The following is a 22986-nucleotide window of genomic DNA, read 5'->3' on the forward strand; positions in this document are numbered from 1 at the left end:
CTTGCACTTTAAACAAAGTGTGAGGAGATATAAGAGTACCTGAAGATGGGTTGTCATCGTTATCATAATCAGGATTATATCCCTCACCATAATTAGCTTCCACTTCATTGTCATCACGAGTAGCATCTTCGATGAGGTTAAGAGTAGCTCCATTGGGGTGGTTGTTGTTGAAGGATTTTTTACTTGAATTTTTGTTGACTCTATTGGAGTGGCCATTGGATTGACCATTGCCCTGAGCAGGACCTTTTGGGCACGTATCTGCATAGTGACCATACTGAAAACATTTAAAACACTTCACCTTTTTGTTACCATTAGACTTTGGAGCTGGACGTTGGTTGAAAGAATTTTGATTGCCTCGTTGCTACGTGTTTTTTTTGTTGTTGTTGTTGTTGTTGTTTCTATGAGGTTGAGTAGTTGTAGGAGAATTGTCAAATCTGCGTCTCTTGAAAAAGGTACAGCTTTGATGTTTGTTTCTATCAAAGTTAGTAGAGAAAGGAGGTCTCTTGTTACGGTTAGTGTTAGCAGTTTGATCAGTGTGAGAGGGTTGTCCACCTTTCTTCTGTTCTGCATTGAGAGCCAAATTAATAGCCTTTGATAGAGAATCTGGTTTGAACATATCTACCTCAGCACCAATTTGTAGTGCCAAGCCTAATATGTACTTAAGTTTCAATTTCGTGCGACTAACATGTTCAATAGCTTGCAATTGAATTAAACAGTTCCAGAACCAATCAGTGTAACCCTGTTCATCTTTATTTCGATCCTATCGAATTAAATCCCATTGACGTCGTGCTTTAGCTTTGTATTGTGTGGGGTAGAACGACTTTTTTAAATGCATGCCAGGTATGTGGTCTTTTCCCTGCTGGGTGGCATTCCACCACAATGCAGTGCTGCTAGTGAGATGATTTGATGCACATTTTACCATTTTACACTCTGGGAAGCACTACAAGAGGCTATTCATATTAGCGACGCTCAAAAAAAAAAATCTCGGCGTCGCTATGAGCTTCGCTATAAGCGTCGCAAATTTCTTTGAAGCGTCGCAAATTTATTTGTAAATTTGCGACGCTCATAGCGACGCCGACTGAGCTAAAAAAATAACAGAGAGCGCCCAAAAACTCAGATCTCAGATCTGAGTTTTTCGGCGCCCTCAAGCAAGAAGCAGGTAACGCTCTCCCTCTCTCTCTCTCTCTCTCTCTCTCTCTCTCTCTCTTTCTTCTCCACTCACACACACACACACACACTCGAGGAGAGGAAGGAGAGCCAGGTATGCTCCTTCCCTCTCCTCACTCTCATGTTCCCTTCCCCTCTTTCTCTCTCCCTCTCTCTCTCTCTCTCACACACACACACATAGTGTTTTTGAGAGAGAGAGAGAGAGAGTACAAACATAAACAAAAACGCACACACACATACATAAACAAAGAATGCACACACACATTGAGAGAGGAAAAGAGAGAGAGAGCATGCATAAACAAAAAACGCACACATTGAGAGAGGAAAAGAGAGTGAGAACATGCATAAACAAAAAACGCACACATTGAGAGAGGAAAAGAGAGAGAAAACATGCATAAACAAAAAAACGCACACACATTGAGAGAGAAAGAGAGAGAAACTAATTTAACGTCGTAGGAAACTAATTAAAATTAAAAGACCTAAAGATCTAGCCGACGAGGAGTTGAAGTCAAGACCTATTATTCAAGAGGGAAATGGCATAACCAATCTATCATACTTGGCATGGGTGATAGAAAGGTAATACCATTTATCTCTTTTTATTGGCACACACATCCACACACGCGCACACACACAAGAAGAAGAGAGTTATAACGTCGTAGGAAACTATCCTAAAAGACGTTAAAGATTAGGTTAGATGTAGACTTACGTTAAATTAGATTTAGGTTTATTTAAGTTAAATTAGATTAGATTTAGGTTTATTTTTAATTAGATTTACGTTTATTTATGCTAGATTTAGATTTACGTTATATTAGATTAGATTTAGGTCTCCATAGACTGCGATGCCTGCATGAAGCGGGTGAAGAAAGCCCTCAATGGAATATAGGGTATTGCTGCCTTCACTCATGGTGGGCTCCGTCGATCCAAAAGTACTGGTGAAATATCTTCAGAAGATAGGGAAGAAGGTGGATCTTCAGGGCAGCAAGAGTCACTACATCCCCGACACAATGACCATCTAGACAACCTCTAGTCATTCAACAGCAACTTCAAAGTTAGTAACAAGAGCAAGAACGGTCTAAAGGGCCAATTGCTGTCGTCAGATGTGGATGGAGATGAGGCAGTGTCACCGCCGGAAGTTAACTCTCACATCTTTAGTGATGAGAATGCCAACTCTTGCCGAGTTATGTGAAAAATTATGTGTTAAATCAGTTTTAAAGTTCTTATAATCCCTGTTAGTTTAGTTCTTTGTTTTTAATACAACATAATTTACGTTAGATTTAGATTTATGTTATATTAGATTAGACTTAGGTTTATTTAGGTTTATTTAGGTTTATTTAGGTTTATTTAGGTTTACCCACACACACACACACACACACACACAAAAGAAGAAGAGAGTTTTAGCGTCGTAGGAAACTATCCCAAAAGACGTTAAAGATTAGGTTAGATGTAGACTTACGTTAAATTAGATTTAGGTTTATTTTTAGTTAGATTTACGTTTATTTAGATTTACGCTTATTTACGTTAGATCGAGTCCACGCAAGAATTACTTAAGGTTTAGGGTTTAGAGTTAGACAAACAGTGAAAAGATGTTAAGATGTTGTGAAGTGCTACAGCTAGAGAAGAGGCAAAGGGGTTTTGTCCACTACATGCAGTATCATGTAGAGGTGGGTCTGTAGATTTCTTGTACCCACAAATATAGGTATTGACCAATAAAGACGAGATTATAACCCGGTGGTTCTGATCTCCGTGCACCTCTAGACCGAGGTGTGCGGGGATTGGACATGACTAGAGAATGTGAGGTAAAGAGAGAGAGAGAGAGAGAGAGAGAGAGAGAGAGAGAGAGAGAGAGAGAGAGAGAGAGAGAGATAAGACGAAGAATGCCAATAGAATATTAAATTTGTTGTCCAGGTTATAAGATTTTTATCCTCATTATGAGTAGTGACGAGGATGTGGGACCGTCCAACCGAAACACCTATCTCTCAACGAGGGTCTTATGTCCTTGTAATCAATGCAAGCATGCTATGCGGCGGACAAGACGTGTTTCTTTGCAGCAAGTTCGCGAATTTGGCGAGTTCGATCCATCTATTATAGATCGAGTTGTTGCCAATTATAACTCGTCGGACTCTGACGCTGGCCAACAAGCAGCAATCTTGCAACCCAATAGACGTGTTCGCAGGCGCTTTGGTCAAGCAGCATATGTGAGGCCACAAGATGTAGCCTCTGACAGCTCGGGGGATGATCATGTAGAGCACATTCCCAACGAGGCAATGTTTGAGCCCGAGATTGATGAAATGATCGAGACGATCATGGATTCAGAAAGGCTTATCTATGATGATATGAAAAGTGAAGCCGATACGCCATTGTATAATGGAGCACGTATGTCTAGATTGAAAGCACTCCTGGTTCTTCTCAACATGCAGGCAAAGTTTGGATGGAGTGACACTAGCGTCACAGCGCTTTTCAAGTGATCTATTACAATTAGTTTACTTTAATAAAACTCTAAATGTATAATGATCTGATAGATTTTTACACGATTGTATCGTATTTTTATGTTGTGTAGATTGCTTAAAGAGCACATACTACCAGCTGACAATGTGATGCCAGATTCCCGAGATGAAGCAAGAAAGATTTTGCGAAACTTGGGGATGGATTACAATTCTATTCACGCTTGTCCTAATGACTGCATTCTTTTCAGAGGGGAATACATAGACATGGAGAAGTGTCCGAAATGTGATTTCGAAAGATATCGAGTAGATCTCCATGGGACAAAAATTCCACAAAAGGTTTTGCGACATTTTCCTCTGCTTCCTCGCATCAAGCATTTCTTCGAATGTAAGTCCATGGCCGCCATAGCATCATGGCATGAGGAGAATAAATCTTCGGATGGTGTGCTACTAATTCCTGCAGATTGCGCAGCCTGGAAAGATATAGATGGAACATGGTCGGATTTTGCCAGGAAAGCTCGAAATTTGCGCTTAGGCCTGGCTATGGATGGCGTAAATCCATTTGGTCAAAGATCAACATCTTACAGTGTATGGCCCGTTGTCATCGTCAACTACAACATTCCCCCGTGGTTGACTACAAAGAAGGGGCGCCTATGGCTAAGCTTGATTGTGCCAGGGCGATATAAAGTGGGGAATATGGATGTGTATCTTCGTCCACTATTGGAAGAGCTACAACAATTGTGGATTGGCATAGAGGTGGTGGATATGAGCCGACACACAGGACAACGGAATGCTTTGATCAGAGGCACTCTAATGTGGACCATGCATGACTATCCCGGGCTAACAGAATGCTCAGGTGATCTATTGACACTCCTCACTCAGACACTGTAAATCTTGTTGTTTCCCATAGTTGATCTATTATCATGTGTATACATGCAGGGCTTCAAACAAGCGGATACAGAGCATGTGTCACATGTGGACCTAAACTGAATGCACGTAGGGTGCCCTCACTGAAGAAGCAAATCTACGAAGGTCATCAAGTGTATCTTCCAGAGAATCATGTGTTACGCAACGGCTTTTTGGATTTTCACAGGAGCCCAAGAACGCAAAGTAAAAGAGAGCATTCGATCTTTGCGGACCCCCACTGGCGTAATGCACTCGCTCCGAACGTGTTTTACTAAAGAAGGAAAGCTTACCGGTTTGAAGTCACACGATTGGCATAAAATGTGTCAGGTACGTTCATAGTGGACTTTAATATCATTGCATAAAATGTAGACTTTAATATCATTGCTGCACATACTTATTTTACCGGTTGCCATTGAGGGATGTTTGTCTTTTGACATCCGTAACACAATCTACAAACTTGCAAAGCTGGTGCAATGGATCTCACAAAAGGAGATCAACGTAGACTCCATACCATTCGCCAAACTAAATGCTGCGGAGCTTGTGTGCATGTTTGAGAAACATTTTCCTACTACCATGCTAACCATTCAGGTGCATCTTCTTGTTCACATAGTTGATGAGGTGGAAATAGCTGGCACAATTCATTCCAGATGGATGTTCTTCTTAGAACGTTTCATGAAAACGCTTAAGGGATATGTGCGTCAAAAGGCACGTCCGGAGGGTAGCATGGCAGAAGGTTGGTTGGTATCAGAGTCCCTAGTGTACATTGGAGAGTGGCTAGACGGATTTGATAAATCCCAGGACACGCTATGGCGAACCATAGATGATGAGCGCATATCTGGGATTGTCATGTGCAATCTCGGTGTTGAGAAGAAGATGACGGAAGATCTAGAGGCTAAAATCAACCGATTTTGCATGCTTCACAATCCAGTGATGCAAAAGTGGATTTCACAATATGAGGATGCAAAGCAAGAGCGACAAAGGGCACGAATCGAGTGGAGACGGGGAAGACGACCACCGATGCACTATCCGACGGTTCTGGAGAGCCTACCAACCTTCATGAGCTTAAGATGGTTGCACAACCAATTGAAAAGCGCACAACAATGCGGTGACGAAGTGACTGAGGAAGAGTGGGAGTACTCTCAGGGTTGCGCGACCAAGGTAAGTTTGCAATGTACGACTAGCTAGTGACTTTATTTCTAAACGTTTGAACGGCCACTCATAATCTTTGTTCGTTGTAGTATAAGTCATACACAGCAGCATGGTGTAAAGGTCGACATTTTAGGGTGGAACGAATCGACAAAAAGCGTTTTACTCAAGATTGTGGAATCATGGCAAAATTTGAACAGTCTAGTCGACGACGTTCCTCTGATGCAGATCCTGTGGTGGCGGAACTCACTTACTTCGGCACGCTGCAAGAGATTTTGAGGATTGATTACAAAGGATTTTTTGTCAACTTGTTCGACGTGCAATGGTTCAAGATAATCATGGAGGGTCGCAATGCTACTGTGCGTAGAGGAGAGTCTGGTTTTCTTGAGGTGGATTCTACTAAGAAATGGACTGACCTAAGAGACACTTTCGTACTACCCGAGCATTGTGAACAAGTAAGTATGTAAATAGTTAACATCCCCCTTTTACAAGTTATGTGCTTGAAAGCTCTCATGTAAGTTATGTGACTCTTTCAAGGTAATATTTCATCCTACAAAGTCTACATCAAACTGGTGGTGCCGGGACACCCAGGTTCACGCGTCACCGGCCAGAGGGCTTGCCTTACTCCGTCGACTTCAGCGGCGGCATCATCATGGATGATGACGGCAAGAAGGTGATCTCGCGCATGCTGGTCTTTTCTCTCAGCTGTTTAGACACTACATACTAAACAAATGGAGTGAAGTACCAAGTGATTTAAAAAACAAAGTCATCAGCATACTTCATGATGAGTTTCCCGTTCCAACACGGGATTAGCGCTTCAATGAAGACCTGATGAAGATTCGAATGCGCGAATACTGCAAACACAAGCGTTCCGAAGTGCAAAAAGCAATCAAGCATGGGTGGAACAGGCCAGATTGGCTGGCCAAAGAAGATTGGAAGAATGCGAAGAAAGCAGCGCGCGAGAATCCCGACAAGTGGAAGCAACAAAAGGATGCAGCCAGAGCGCGAGTAGAGGCAGGGAGCTCGCACCACTTGGGGAGTGGTGGATGGGCATCATTTGAGGCCGATTTTGTAAGTGTTTTCGCATTGCTCTTTATGTTCGATAGTTTAGGGTTTATGAGTTTTTTAATTCTAACATAATGAAATCTTTGTATGTTTTGACAGTGGTCGATGACAAGACGTGATCCCACACCGTACGAGCGCGAGTACACAGGCAGGAAGGGCTTCAATGCCCTGATGGACATTCTCAGTTCTCGCGGCGGCATGGTTAGTATTAGGGTTTACTCTTTTCTATTTTTTGTATTGTTTTATAAATGTCGTTATATGTTTATACTTACTGAAAGCTGTCTTATTGTCTTTTTTTGCAGAATCCAACAGATATGCCGCTTGGACGCGATGAGACGTCTGACTAGACGACGTCAGTTTAGCCGTAGCTAGATAGCATTAGTTTAGGGTTTCTCATAGCTTATGTATCATGAGACGGATTTTATACGTCTTTTTGAACCATGTATATTATTACATTTGTCACCGCAGTTCATTTTGCCAATCAATTCTTTATGCCTATGATGTTGTACAATTGTCATTATTACATTTGCCAATCAATTCATTTTGCCTATGATGTGTACAATTGTCCATTTTACTCTTGTCAATTTTGCAAACAATGTGTCTTGTGGGTGACTATTTTGGGTCTATTATCTACCCTTGCACTTTTTTTAAAAAGAGAATCAAGTACAATATGGTTGATGGGTGGCAGGGCATTCAATGCCCCGTCACCAAAAAAAAATTCTCTCGGACGTCGCTATAACCGTCGTTATTTATGGCTCTGTAGCGTCGCTATGAGCGTCGCTATAGACTTCTGTGTAAACGTCGCTATAACCGTCGCTATGAGCGTCTCTATATAGCGACGCATATAGCGACGCTCTCGTAGCGACGGTTTTAGCGACGCCGAGGGTTATAAAAACCTAGTGTATTTCCATCGCTAACAGCGTCACAAGAGCACACAACCTCTTGTAGTGAAGTCTTCATCATGAAAGTAGTCATCTAGCTGACTAACCCATGCTAGAACCGTGCTAGCATCTTTAGTGCCACCAAAATCCTTGAAAGTGAAGTCTTTTTTGCTAGTTTTGTTTTCCTTGGGTGTCGGTGCAGATTCGGTGCGTGCAGAATGCAATAATTTATCTTCAAGTTCTTGCCTTCGCATGCGTTCATATATGAGAGATTGTTGCAGATTTAGAAGTTTTTCAGCAATCGTGGGTTCCTGAGGAAGGTGTGCCATGATTGCGTGCTTTTTTTTTAATATTTTTCTCTTTTTTGTGTGTTTTAAAATAATAATGCTTAAAAGGGGTATTTTATGGTATTTACAGATGCAATATGCAGTCTCTCTCTTTTTTTTGTGTGTTTTAAAATAATAATGCTTAAAAGGGGTATTTTATGGTATTTACAGATGCAATATGCAGTCTAACTAGAGAGTATAATAAATAACAGAAATGTAATGTACTTAACTGAGAAATTGCGGTGGCGTCTAGTCCGGAATGGCGATGCACTAGGAAATTGCCGAAAACGTGAGTTTTCCTCTAAATCAGTCCATTCATAAGGTGTGTTTTGTGAGTATTGGAGCTCCGTATGGTGGACTACTAGGCCGGATTAAGCCTCGGTCAAGCAAATTAGTGATTTGAGTTTGTATCTCCCTCTGTGCAGTTGGATTTACACGATAAGGTGCTCTACAAGAAGGTTCACTTCTACCAGTCAGTCCTATTGCATCCGTGAGTGTGACATGGACCTTATATTCTTTTAATATCCTTTAAAGGCATTTTTCATCGATGTTCCTCTCCACTTCCACCCCCTAGTGTGAACCCAAGGGCGATGGAAGAGGGTCTCCCAGTGTTCTTCTGGTTGGAACCATAGGACTTTAACACCCTCTTTGGTAGCCCTCATGTGAAATTTTTTTGCCCATATCAACGTCTTGCATCTGTGGGGTTTCCATCTCATAAAGGCTAGGTAGAGTATATCCCCCATCTCAAAGCATTAGTCTACCTCCACTTGGGATTTTAACTTTGCCGAAAGCAATAGATTTCTCTTCAACCCCACCAAGTTGAAGTGTTCACAGAATGAGCAAGCAAAGAGGCAACATTGCTAACATGATCGATAGCCTATCGACCTATCTGCGAAACACCTATTAGACTTGCAAAGGATTTTTGTACCCAACCCTTAACTTTTAAGGGTGAATGTATATTTCATTTTGAAGGTTTATTTTTATATTGTTTGCCAAACTCACAATTGTAAATGACTATATTAAAATCTCCATAAAAATACATCATTGTCTCAAGCTCGCACCGAACTTTGAGGGATCACTCGATACATATTGAAACTATAGGGCAAGCCCACAACTATATTCCCTTACATACTATTAGCAAACATGATGGCAAGAATTACACTATTCCACTCACTTGAGTTTTCATTTCATTTCATTTTGAAAATTTGAAGAAAGTACCTTTGTCGTTTTACATAGATTACAAGAGCATGTGCCCACGATTCTCAAAAAATCGTGGTGCGTGAGTATCTCCCAAGAAACCGTTGTGGAAAAGAGGTAATGGTAGGGAGTGGGGCTCTTGTAGGGAGTGAGTGTGGAGGCGTTGAAGAAGTATGGACAACGAGCCACTTGGAGACTTGACATAGAGTTGCAAGGAAGCAACCATCATTAAAGCGCGGGGACAAACACCTACCTGGTGGAGCGTGCGTAAAGCAACAAGTGCAGAGTTCATGAACTCTCTTTTTTTTTTAAATCATGGACGCGTAGCAAGCACCAAAGCCTTCTTGCTACAATGGCTACTAGGAATGACTCGATCTATCAACAAGGTGCAGAGTTCGAGTTCATGCAACATTTTACGATGAAAGAGCAAGGCTGGAATGTGGACGAAGGGTGTTGTTAGACGGCATCTATCTAGATTCGACTTAATAAAAATAAGAACTTACCAGTATGTACTTCCTACAATTCTTCAAAAGGCTAGTGATCCAGAAGGTAAAACCCCCTTGGAAGGATGTCGTTGCTTGACGAGGGGATATTAAGTTCAAATATTAACTAGGGGCTCTTAGGCATTTAAGTTAACTGGCAAACCTCGTGATTTTATCACTTGTTTAATATAATCTTCACTCACTGTTTGTGAGTTTTACCAAAAAATAAAAAAGCATTCAAAGTAATAAAGAAGATCACTTCTTAAATACTGAATTTTGTCAGTCATTTTGTGACCATGGAATTTTTCTTCTCTTCAGAATTCTTTATAGCCATTTCATAACATTTGCTCTCATGTAGAGTGTTAAGGGGGATGCATAACGTGTCCGATGTTGAGGGTTGCCAACTGCCAAGGAGCTGGAAAAGGAGGGGTGTTTGGGTAGGGTAACGTGAGCGGGGCACGCGGCCGCCATGCGCGCTACAATCGCTCTCGCATCCCCCTCTTATGAAAGGCTTCTGCACACGATTACAAGTCACCATCCAAAGACGCAGCTATAAACAATTTCTCTAGTGATCAACTGCATTCGCTTGTACTAGTGCTCTCTTGCTACAACAAGCCGATCTCCTAACTCGTCTGAGCTACTACTATTCTTTCCACCACTACATCCGGCAGCAGAGCAATGGCAGCCATGGCAATGCATTCTCCTAGCCTTCTGCACTCCTCTCCGGCGGTTGCAGCTCCCTCTGCAACATCTGCTAGCCGTGCCTCCGGCCCTTCGACACTCCACTTCGCTCCATCTCTCGGTAAATTAGTTGCTGTGTGCAATGGCAGCTGCGGCGTGTTATGTTAAGAGCGCTAGGGCATGTGTATGGCCTCGTGTACGTGCGCGCGCGTGTGTGTGTGTGTGTGGAGAGATTTTAGGTATGTTTCCAGAGAAAGGATGTGAGCTCAACCTTGCAGCAGCAGTCTCTGTATTATCATCCTTGATTGTGATGTGCATGATATGGCGCAGGCGGGCTGCTTAGCAGGAGGGGCGGAGTGAGGATGGAGGCGCAGCAGCCGACATCGCCCACTAAGCCACCCGGTTTAGGAGGCACAGAGATTCCTTTGGGCGTGCTGACCTCCAGCGCTCCTTTGGAACAGAAGAACGTGCCCAAGAACGAGCGCATTGCCTACATCTGCCAGGACTGCGGCTACGTCTACGACCTGGACACTCCCTTCGAGGATCAGCCCGACGAGACCTACAACTGCCCAGGTACCTCCTCCTCCGCCTTTATCTGTTTGGCAGCATGTCTCGAGTTCAAATCTTGCTAGTCCCCTCAGAAACTCTAGCTATGTCTCTTGCGCTGATCATCACCTCGTTGCCGGCTCTGATCTCTCTCTCTCTCTCTCTCTCTCTCTCTCTCTCTCTCTCTCTCTCTCTCACCGTTTATGGATTTCTCATTTTGACAGTTTGCAAAGCTCCCAAGACGCGCTTTGCCATGCAGAACACAACCGTGGGTGAGGCTCTGAGCGTGCAGGAAGACGACAACCAAAACTAGAGTGGCTTTATCTGTAGGCGTGTTTTTTTTGAAGGGTGGTCTCTCTGTCTCTCTCTCGATGTATGTACGTATGAAAAGGTAAATAGTTGCGTTGACGTGAGGGCTCCATATGCTGTTCCAACCCTATTGCAATCCTGAGCTGGTGGTTGCGAGTGTGTCCTTCCTCTGCTAATTAATTGTACATGGCTATTTTATCTTTTGAGTCGATTCAATGAGAACAAGATTATCTTTTTCTGTGACTTGCTGGAGTTTTACAAACCTATAACTCAAAACTATGATGGCAAATGAATGCTTTTGTAAGTTTATTGTGTAGTAACCTTGTTATTCAGTTTCCACTCATCTCTAATAATATAATTCCCAAGCATCGTGTTACATAGTAAATGTAGTTAATCGATGTTCTTCGGTTTCCACTGTCATCCATCTGTGATAATATAGTCGCTTGTCTTCTCAGTTTCCACTCACATCCAGCTTTAATAATATAATCTCATTGTCATCTCTAATATTGTAAATATAATCTCATTGTCATCTCTAATATTGTAAATGCTAAAGAGAAATTAAAAGGAGAACAGAAACACAAATGTATCAAATATGAAGTTGAAATCACTCTTTGTATCAACACGGTATGGACAAAATCTTTTGATTTTCCTTCGATTTACCACCTTCAAATGTCTTCATTTTCTAAACTCACCCTTCACTGAGGCACTTTTAAGATGTTTTGCGAGATTGGCGATTGGACCTATAATATTGAGCAAGAAACCCTACATCTCTAATAATAATCTCATTGTCATCTATATTAATATTGTTGCATTGAGCCAGCTACCTAGCAGCAGCTTCCAAGCAATATTGTCTAATTGATGTCCTTGATGTCATCAAGTTCAATAGTAAATAATACCATACAAGAGCCATGCCATAATTATACTTATATTTTAAAAAAATAACCCCAAGTATATGGCATCTACCGATACTACAACTAGTACATAAGCCCTACCATTTCATCGAGTTTCTCATTATCAAAATCAAAGCCTGTAATGTAGTGTGAATAGTGACTTTTCACATTTATTAGCAATTTAGGTCATCTCTTCCCACTTGACCGGGTTGGCACAAGGAAGCATCCCTATTTCTAGAGTTTCTCTCGGGGTCAAATTCTCCATTGTTAGTGTTTAACGTGAATTTTCACATGCAATTTATTAGCAGTCACTTTTGCCAAGTAGTGGGATTTCTTTATATGTAGGGTATGTATGCACACGTCCCCCTTGTACTTTTGGTATATGAAATTAGTAGAGCTTGCTAGCATTTGGGTCTAGATCACTCTCTGTAGCCTTTAGTACATGTGGTCTCTCTCTCTATTGTTTTTCTTAGGCCTAGCATTTTCTCTCTATCAAAACTGATTGGGCTTAATTACACCTTATTACACCTACTAGATCTCATTGGAAGGACTTCACACATGGACGCAATTTTGAGTGATTTAAATTCAATCAAGTTGGAACTTAAACTCCACTACAGTACTTTGAGCTTGGTTTGATACGATCAGGTATAATTTGGTCTCAAGTGCTAGACATTTGAAACTCAGCTATATGCCCAATTGAGTTAGACTACACTTCATTATCATTCAAGGCAACCTTATAGTTAAGTTATTTTCTTAGTGGGTATGAGTTTATGCAAGGAAAATAATCATCTTTTTTCACTTAGTTTACCTATTTGTTTCTCTTATAAGAATCCAATTGCAAATGAAGAAAAAGTAGAACATGATCTTTTCTAATTTCATTAGGTGCAATTGAGTTACCGTGAGGCATTGCAATGCAAATAAACCCCATAAAGTACACTCAAGCAACATTTAATTTCAATCGACTTGTGATAAATGCTAAGTGCAATTGAGTCCAATCAAGTGCAAACCAAAATAATTGCATTCTAGATCACTTGAAGTCGAGTTAACTTGACAATTTGAACCATTGCAGTGTTTGAGGCCTTGATTGTACGCATTTTTAAGCAATTGCGACTAATTGAATGTATATAAATGCTAGTTCGAAATGCTTCCAATCAATAGCATTTCAGCTAAAGTTTTGCTAGACCCAAATTGAGTAAATAACAAGTAGGTTTAGAGGCATCAAATGAGTGGCATTGGAATAAATTGAATTAATTTGCATGCAAACATGCTGATTGAGTTTCTGATGTATCCAACACATAAATGAGTTAAATTGGGTGCAATACAGTGTCACAAGTTCAAGTAACAATTGATAAAACACGAGTATATGACCTTGATTTCTTAATTGGATGTATGTATGATTTTATTCATATGCGAGTACCATTGAAGATGAGTGGATGCAAATTGTGAAATCAAGTTTCATTCTATCAAATGTGTCAAAAGATTGGCATGATTTTAAAGATGTCAAACTAAGTGGCATTGGATTTACTTGTGTTGGTTTTGGTATAGTGAAACCTAAGTAGTTGTAATCCCGTGTAATAAAGCCTAATAAATTAGTATAAAAGGATCTATATACTCTAATGCAATGCAACTAAATGCATTTGGATGCAATTAGAATTGAGGGCCGTTAACTATAATTGGTGCCATTGGGGCTTATAGGTATATGAATGATGTCAATTGTTTCAATTTGATGTACTTATAGTAATTTTATTTGAAATATTTTTATGAGAAAATCTCACTTATCTTTACAATTTAATTAAATTTTGTTACCTTTGTATTCAAGTAAAGGATGACGCTATCTATTTCTAGATATACAAACTACATACTCTCAACAAATATGGTTTGAGAGATTTTACTCATTTGAAACTCTTACCCACTTGTTTTATCTTATATGCAGAGGGCAATTTTTCTTCGTATGCTTGTCTAGCATAAATTGTCCTTCCTTATCCTTGCAAAATTTGCAATAGATAAAGAACCATGAGGACCCTTTATAGAGTCTTGGTCAATTGAAAATATCTTACATCTGTTGTTTGCATAATTAGAAGATTTGTTATCTACTATAAGGTGTTTAGCACGACATCCTAGACTATATGGTGTTTAGCACGACCCTTTCAATAGATAAAGAACCATGAGAACCCTTTGTAGATTCTTGGTCAATTGAAAATGCCTTACACTTGTTGTTTGCACATATGATTAAAAGATTTTTAATCTACTATAGGGTGTTTAGCACGACCCTTTCATCTACATCGTAAACTAATGCCTAGAAAATAGCATCTTCTAGAGGTTTAGGATGAAATGAGTGATTTTTTCTTCAAAATCAAGGTCTATTCATTCCTTGTAGGAACCCTCACACTTTGTGAAATTTGTTGAGACCATCTAGCTTGAGCAACTTCCCTATAATGAGAAATGTAAGTGGTTCAAGATGATGTATTCATAAAACACTCAACCCAAGCTTATTACTTGTTGTTGTTTTTGTTACTTGGAAGAAACTCCTTTTGGAACAAAGCTCAAAAACATGTCCAAGTTATAGACATTTTGTCTTATTTTTGTGACATCCACCACTTGTAGGCCTTTCTTGTGCTAGAATAGTTTCTAGAGAACAAAAAACATCTTGTATAGTATGGAGGTGGTCAAAGATATGTCCATTTATGCAAGAAAAATTTATCTACACGTTTATTCCACTCTAAAGTCTTCACCTCCGTAGACTGACGACTTCAAATCCTTCATGATAATTTTTTTGGATTGTGTTACACTGCAAGAGGATAATTTGATGATGATAACACTTCATTATCTCTTTAACTGATGACTAGCTAGAATCTCTGATCGATCGTTGGAAGTTTGCAACATAAAACTATCAACTAGCTCCATGAGCATAGTTAAGGTTGTGTTAATCTATGCCAAATTATCTCCAATTGTTAAGTTCATTGTAGAAGAGCATTGAATTGTTGAATGTCAATAAAAACATGGTCATCTTCAAGATCATCATTATTATTGGATATAACCTTGAAGTGGAGGGTTTTCAAAATCAAATTAGTGATTTTTAAGGAGAAGAGTGTCTGCTGGCATGATTGTGAAAAGAAAATGAAAGTTCTTGCAAGAAAAAAGTATAATAATTTCGCTTGTAACGAAGTTATATTGTGTAGCTCAAAGGTGACAATTTCCCTCACCAAATCGTACTCAAATCTTACAAATGAGGAAAAAGCAAAACGAGGAAGCTTTGAATCGATGAGTTTTAACCCATCGTTGGTTTTGATATTATGTATATCAACTTTTCCCAACCTTCAAAAACTTTTAGGAAGGCTTGCTAAAGCTTAACTCTGTGTGGGAAACTCCTTGGCTACGGGAATTGGTCTCAAATTAATGGCCAAGCCCTACAAAAGGACTTTTTTAGTGCAATCACCACAAGGCTATGGTGTGCAGAAAGTTGCCGACAATCAAAAGAAAAGAAAGATGTCATCACACTAGATCTTGTGGAGCTTGGATGAGGGTGATGGTGAAGCAAAAAGAGTCTCCATCACCCCACGGTGCTTCCTTCTATTTTCACTTGTTTTGGGGAAGGTCAACCTTGACCGTAGCTTTTAGCTAGGGAGCTCTCATGCCCAAAGTGAGGCACTCATGTTAATGACACTTCCCATAGCTCAAGAGAGCTATAGTGAGCTCTCATACCAATGAAAGGGATTGATCTCCACATGAGGAAGAGAATGGGGTCTAGGAGGGCCTCTTTATTTGACAGTTTAAGGAAGTCAAATCTTTAGTAATAAGAAAGTAAGCAAAGGACATCTTCTGAATTCAAACAGGCAAAACAGATACTTTATTTGAATTCAAATTTCTCGCCAAAAATGGAATTAAAATCTAGCAGTTAAAACCAGATTATGTAACATATCTATGGAAAGAGCTCAACATGTAGATTGCAGATCTATGTTCTCCGCTCAAAAAGAGATCATATGTGGGAGTTATGGAAGGTCAAAAATCATAAAATCATCCACCTTTTTTGGTGGGTGGGGAAGTGCATCCTTTGACCACTCTTACACATCTCTTACACACCCATCATTCTTGCACACATGGCGTACACTTATTCGTCAAAATGTTAATCACCTTCATAAGCTCATGGCAAATAAACAGGCCCTCCTAGACCCCATCCTCTTCCTAATGACCTAACCTACCCTTTTATTAGAAAACTCTTAGTTCCCATCTTTAGGACCCCTTTTACTCAAGTCTCATAGCCACTTCTTCTTAATCTTATCCTTATATTCCTAAGAATTTTTCCCTTCCAAGCAACCTCATGCAATGTGAGAACAGATTGCATGCAACACGGATATATCGAGCCAAACATACTCATGGAAACAATTGGGGCATTATATCAAACTTAGGGTGGTACTTATGTAAAAACTACAGATTTAGAGTACACAATCCAACAGAAGAACAAAGAAACAATTTAATTGTTGTATATTCAATGTTTAACTTTGTGTCGAGGGAGAAAGATACTAATGAAGAGCAATATGATCAATTGGGCTTTGATGAAGTGTTGATTGAAGCAAGTAATTTTTTATAAAAATATAGGCATGACTACGTTCATTTGAGTTTAATGTTCTTTATAAAAACTCCTCTATTTTTAATCCTATGCTTGCAAGTGCTTAATTTAACGTGATTTGATGTGAGTGGTATGGAGTTGGTATATACTAATTTTTTATGTTCAAATTATTTGAGATCAAATTGGTGCAACGTGAGTAGTATAAGTGCTATTGATTAATGTAGGTGCCTAGTTTTGTTTGTATAATTTCAGGCTTTAAAAAAGAACCATTACGATTGTGCACTTGGAACATTTGAACATGTTGTTTTCAAAGAAACTAATAATCTAACAGTTGTAATTGCGAGCAGTAATAAGAATGGATTATGCATGGGTATAAGTTATTGGGTTTATATTTTTTATGAAGCATGACTATGTTATGGGGTATAATTATAGTATGGTCTATGTACTAATTGTATAGCTAGAAGCCGTATACTCAAAATCATTTTCTAAAAATTATGGTATGGTATTATTTACTATTGAACTCGATGACATCAGGACAGTACTTGAAGCTGCTTGGTAGTTGGTCAATGAGATTATATTAGTAAAGATAACAATGAGATTATATTATTAGAGATGTGGGGGTTTCATGGACAGTGGGATTAGGTCTATTCCCCAATCTCAAAAAAATTAAAAAGTCTTTCAAAACATCTTAAGTGTGTAAGTGAAGGGTGAATTGAGGAAATAAGGACACTTGAAGGTGGAAAATCAAAAGACTTCATGTGTCCATATAAAGAGTTGGTTGACTTCACATTGGTACATTTGTGTTTCTATTCTTTTTTATTTTCCCTTTAGCATTTCCTTAAAGTGTCCTTACCCTATGCAGGTAGTGATTTTTTTTTTTGAGGTCATTTGGAATATCTTACATTAGAGATGATAATGAGATTATATTATTAGCATTGATTGAGAGTGGAAACTGAGTTAGAGAGTATTGTAGAAGCTCAAAAATACACTTAATTTAAGTACCAGGGATTTCATTCACGTCTTCACGTGAAGTGCAAAGTGGTAATAACTCATGTTTTAACACTCCATGAGAGTGTTAATAACATCAAATTCACAAGCACCTACTAGAACCGGTCCTTCCTGTTAGCCTGACGGTCTTTTAGGTTAGCCCGGTGGGCCTCGACGAGTAAGCTGTCAAGCCCAACGGGCTCGACTATATCCTCCTCTTGCCCCATTTCTAGAGGTGGCTATATAATCGATGTCTCATCCTTGCATCTGTTTGTTTTGGAACACTTTTTGCTTATTTAAGATCTTGGTTTTCATTCAGGGAGCTTTGATTCTTATATTTTTTAACAACACAAATAGTTACAACTAACTTTCCCTTGGGTGTCTATCCCGGGGATTCACTGTGTTCTTCCATATGGTACCACGTGAGTGTACAAGAGGGGGGGTTTTGGATTTTGTACATAAGCGTATACAATAGGGGTAGCCCCTCATTATTTCATACTCATACCGTATGCATAAGGGAGGAGGGGAAGGGGGGGCTACATAGGGGCTACATACAACTACCTAGTTTATCTTGAGAGGGGAGAGAGAGAGAGCATCAGCTAAGTTGTTTTGACAAAGAGAGAGAGAGAGAGAGAGAGAGAATCCAGACATGAAGCTCCTCCAACACTTTTTGTGCTTTCTAAAGTACACCATGTTTGGTATACGTATCAACCTGCCAACCATGACATCCTTTTTAATAGTCCTTTTTAGCATCTTATGCAGGGCTGTATGCCTTCATAGGTGATTGCATCCGGAGAGACGCCCTCGCCTTGCACCTGCTAAAATCAGCCTAGTGCTTGTTGGTCGTGTTGCTATTGGGCATACCCTGCAGGCTGCAAGTAGTGTGTTTCAAGAGGACATCCCAGGAGGAAGCTCTAAAGTACATCTCATTTGACATTACTTGTGTAGTACCACATGCCTTCAAGGTGAAACCGTAAGTGATTGAAAATGGAGAGATGCCCTCTCCTCACATTCATTGAAAATAGCCGAGACCGTGTTGGCATGACAATTGACATACATACATCGCAGCCATAGAAACTTGACCAACATCCTTGTTCTTCCGCCTTTCAGCTTTATCTGTTGCTACGTGCAGGTTGCCAACATCAACAAGGTGGCTCCATCCCTAGACTGCGGTATATAATAGGATATAATACACATTACTTTTTTGAGTGAATAAAAACATTTGACTTTAATAGATGGTGTGTGTGTGTTCAAATAACAATATACAATATACATCAAAGAATCCTTTCAGATCACAAAAGACACTAGAAACTATGTCAATGAAAAGGTGGTATAATTCCCATTCATAGTACAGAACGGTCTTTATACATAAGTATTGAAATCAAGAGCTAGAAGATATAATAGTCCGCTATCTTCAAGCCAAGGAACTTTGAAAACCATATCTGAGAAGGTAACCCTCACAATGGTTTTCAATCTCTAAAAAATAACCGAACAATGGATAATCTTCTGTTATTGCTGCAGTTGTCGTTATAATCCCAAGGAAAGAATCTCTTACTTGTCACCATCCAAGAAACACAAGCTCGTCAAAACTGGCATTAATTGGGAAGACAGGTGTCAATGACTCCCTCCCCTTGTTATTGGTTTCAAAAACTAACAACATATCATAGAATCAAATATTAAGTTGAGAGAATGAGCCTTTTACTTACAATAATGTTTACGCCATTTAATTTTGGAAAAATTCAAACAGCATCTCCTTTGTAAATTGGATCGATTCAAACAGCATCTCCTTTGATCAATTCTCAAAAGTACAGTCAAATGCCATCTCATCCAAGACCCTCACTTGAGGATTAAGGCTCTTATACCAATCACTAATACCGAATTAGAAGAGAAAACCATGCCTTGTCTATTGCAAGTCATATCCCTTGTAAAAAATTATTTCTCGCCATACATTAGCAAGCACAAATTTAAGCAGTCTTAAGAAACTTGGCATTCATAATACACAAGATTTTTCATTTACAAATTACTGCATATTCTGAGCCACCTTTGCAACTCGATCTCAGATTATGTCCACCAAACCTTGCTAAGAGGCAGATGTTGAAGTCACTCTGTACTACCGTCATAAAAGCAAGTCAAAAAAAAAATGTTTGCAACACGTTACTCGAGACTCAACCTCACCAACCTGTTGCTCAATATGTCTAATAACTCAAAGCATCAATATATCATAACATGATTATCCAATATCCCGTACAAAAACTCAAATTGCAAATGAGCAAGGTTGTAGCTAAAATCTGTGATTATTTTTTCTAAAAGATTAAGCAAAGTTTTGTATGTATATGTATAAAACCTTAGGGCCTTGTTGTCCTAACAGATTATTGTTTCTCCTTCCAATATACCATCAATTTTTTGCTCAAACAAACCAGCTAATTGGCAATTTGTAGATCAGTAAAGAGCTCAATATAACTATTCGTAGTTCCATGCACCATTTATACCACTATGCCCACAGTTCCTACAACATACCTATGTCCAAGATTCCCATGTAGTACTCCTCAGATTGAGCCTAAAGGAGCAACATGGGTGTTAGTGCGTGTGTTACCATATACATGTCATAGTGATGTGTGTGAACACACTAGGACCGCCGGGATACTTTTTCCCTCTTTAGGAGGTTTTTTCCCCCAAGCATTGTATATACACCCATCACTCTAGGGCTATCAATCTTTCCATTGCACACTAAGTAACACACTCTCTATTGTGTGCCTTGAGCTTCCTTCGCCTTCTCCAAACTGTGTGTGTTTCTCTGCAACCCTAATTCCAACAATTGGTATCAGAGCAGGTTGCGTCCTCCCGGGCCTAGTCCCCAGCTGCTACAACATACGCCTGCTCACTTTCTTCAATTTCAGTGAACTTTGGCAAGCGTTTGCAAGTCAACAAAAACTTCGGGGGAACTCGTAGAGCTCTGTCTGCTCAGATTTTTTATTCGGGCTCATTTTGGCCTTCATTTCCACTACAGGTAGTACTTCACAAGCTATTTCGTCATTTTGTGCAAAATTTCTGTCAGTGCCGTTTTTTGCATAACAAGTGCCTCATAGCCTTCTACAGTTTTTACTATATAGCACGTGTTGTTCCCGCTCCGGTTCTCCTATTTTCGGGTAGTTTTCACATCAGATGTAGCATTTACCATGGCTGACAACAACACAGATGTGTTCAAGATGTTTGCTGTTGAGGATAGGTTGGATGGGGACAACTACCCTATGTGGGCTTATATGATACAACATGTTCTTGTGTCAAAGGGCGTCTGGAACATTGTGCAGCGCATTGATGTACGTCCTGGTTCTAAGGATGTAGGCGATGTTGAGGATGTTGCAGGTCTTGCTGCAAGGATTGCTGCTATTAGAGTTGTTTTGCCTACGGCAGAACAAGCTCGTTTGGATGTAAAGGATGCGCAAGCTCATGCATTGATTGGGTTGTCTATGAAGCGCACCATTGTTCCTCACATTCGTTCAGCAAAATCTGTAAAACAGACTTGGGATATTCTAGCAGGTCTTTATGCAAGCCACAATGAGGCTAAAATCGCTTTGCTGCGTAAAGAGCTGGAGTCGAAGATTATGCATGAGGAAGATGATATGGACACTTTTCTTGTTGGTGTCAAGGATATCAATGAGCAACGTATTTCTACAGGTGAAGTCATTTCAGACAGTTCCCTTGTGCAGACTGTTCTTGATGCCTTGCCAGAATTTTGCTAGTACTTGGAGACTTATGACCCAAGGAAATCCTGAAGTTATCAAGTTTGATGCATTATGCACATTGCTGTTGCAAGAGTCACTTTCCAAAAAAAATAGGACTAGGCAGGATGCAGTTGAACAGGCTTTTATTGCTTCTCAAAGAAAGGATGGTAGCAGCAATGCAGCCACTTCTTATGGTTTTGCAGTGAGTGGAAAAAATTATGTTCCTAATGCTTCTGCTGTCAGCAATTCATCTGGAAATTCTGGTGATAAGGGCAAAAAGAAGATGCGTTGCAATTATTGTAAAGCTAATGATCACTTGATCAAGTCGTGTCCTAAGTTGAAGGCCAAAGAGGCTAAGAAGAAAGAGGGTAGTTCCACTGCAAATGCTGGCTCCACTACAAATGCAGCCATTGTTGAGTATGCAGCCATTGTTGAGTCTTCTGTGAAAGGAGACTGTGATGCTGATGTTGATGCAGAATGGGCTTTTAGCGTAGAGTGCACTTACAATCCTGATGTCCATGATGCATGCTTGTCAGTTGCTGCAGATTCACATGTGTGGTATTTCGACAGTGGTGCTACAAAGCACATTACCTCACATCATGAATTTTTTACCTCTCTCGAGTCTGTCTCTCATGGGAATTCAGTCGCTTGTGCCAACAATGCCTCTTATCCGGTTCAGGGAATTGGAAAGATTGTGCTTACTGCTGCAAGTGGTAGTTCCTTCACACTTGTTGATGCACTTTATGCACCTAGGATCAAGAAGAATTTCTTATCTGTATCCGCACTTGCTAGACTTGGATGATAGATGTACAGTTCATGATCTCAGTTTTGGTGATAAAATTGTTGCATCTAGCCTTTTGTGTCGTGGGCTGTATAAGCTCACTTTGTATGAAAAGTGTGGAAAAAAATTTACAAATGCTGTTGCAGATTCAAGGGTTATTTCAGATGCAAAACTTTGGCATGCACGTTTTGGTCATCTGAATTTTTCCAGTTTGTTGCGTTTGCAAAAATCTGATATGGTTGCTTCTTTGCCGCCTCTTGAAGCACCTGTCAAACATGTTTGCGAAGGGTGTATTTTGGGTAAGATGCATCATTCTAAGTTTCCAAAGGATGGTTCAGCTCGGGCCACATGCAGGTTGCAGCTTGTGCATAGTGATGTTTGTGGGCCCATGCAAACTCTGTCCTTGCGCAATTACCTTTACTTCGTGACTTTCATTGATGATTACTCTAGGCATGCATGGGTATTTCCGCTTAAGGCGAAGTCCGACGTTTTTATGTGCTTCAAACAATTTCTGGCTATGGCTGAAAATGTATTGAAATGTACTATGGGCACCCTCCGTTCCGATCGAGGGGGGGAGTATATGTCTCATGAATTTAATGCATTTCTGGCTAGTCGTGGGATAAAACACCAATGTACAGTGCCTTATACACCTCAGCAAAATGGTGTTGCTGAGAGGAAAAACAGGTCAATGATGGAAATGGCATGACGTATGGTCAAAAGTCAAGCTTTGCCGCATTCTTTTTGGCTTGAGGCCATCATGTGTGCCACTTATGTACTTAACAGGTGTCCTATGAAAGCTTTGCAATTTATTACTCCATATGAAGCATGGCATGATAGAAAGACTTCTATTGAGCATATGCGTGTTTTTGGTTGTTGGGCATATGCTTTGGTG

The 22986-nt window shown here is 40.0% G+C and overlaps 1 protein-coding gene across 1 annotated transcript; it reads left to right on the forward strand.

Annotated features, from left to right (window-relative positions):
- The first annotated feature begins 10128 nt into the window (after positions 1–10128).
- On the forward strand, positions 10129–11432 carry LOC147438610 (uncharacterized). The gene is made up of 3 exons (XM_086484162.1): positions 10129–10413; positions 10623–10865; positions 11063–11432. Exons 1-3 carry the CDS (start codon positions 10290–10292, stop codon positions 11149–11151), a joined length of 456 nt encoding a protein of 151 aa, XP_086340288.1. The 5' UTR covers positions 10129–10289; the 3' UTR covers positions 11152–11432.
- The last annotated feature ends 11554 nt before the right edge of the window (positions 11433–22986 follow it).

The sequence above is a fragment of the Adiantum capillus-veneris genome, chromosome 16 (assembly GCF_014529385.1).
Source record: "Adiantum capillus-veneris isolate H3 chromosome 16, ASM1452938v2, whole genome shotgun sequence".
Classification (NCBI taxonomy): domain Eukaryota; kingdom Viridiplantae; phylum Streptophyta; class Polypodiopsida; order Polypodiales; family Pteridaceae; genus Adiantum; species Adiantum capillus-veneris.

Bases quoted from the DNA above. Each gene is read 5' to 3' on its own strand.
- LOC147438610 (XM_086484162.1), top strand. From the start codon at position 10,290: ATGGCAGCCATGGCAATGCATTCTCCTAGCCTTCTGCACTCCTCTCCG. The intron at 10,414-10,622 runs GTAAATTAGTTG...GATATGGCGCAG, and splicing joins CCACTTCGCTCCATCTCTCG to GCGGGCTGCTTAGCAGGAGG. The intron at 10,866-11,062 runs GTACCTCCTCCT...TCATTTTGACAG, and splicing joins CGAGACCTACAACTGCCCAG to TTTGCAAAGCTCCCAAGACG.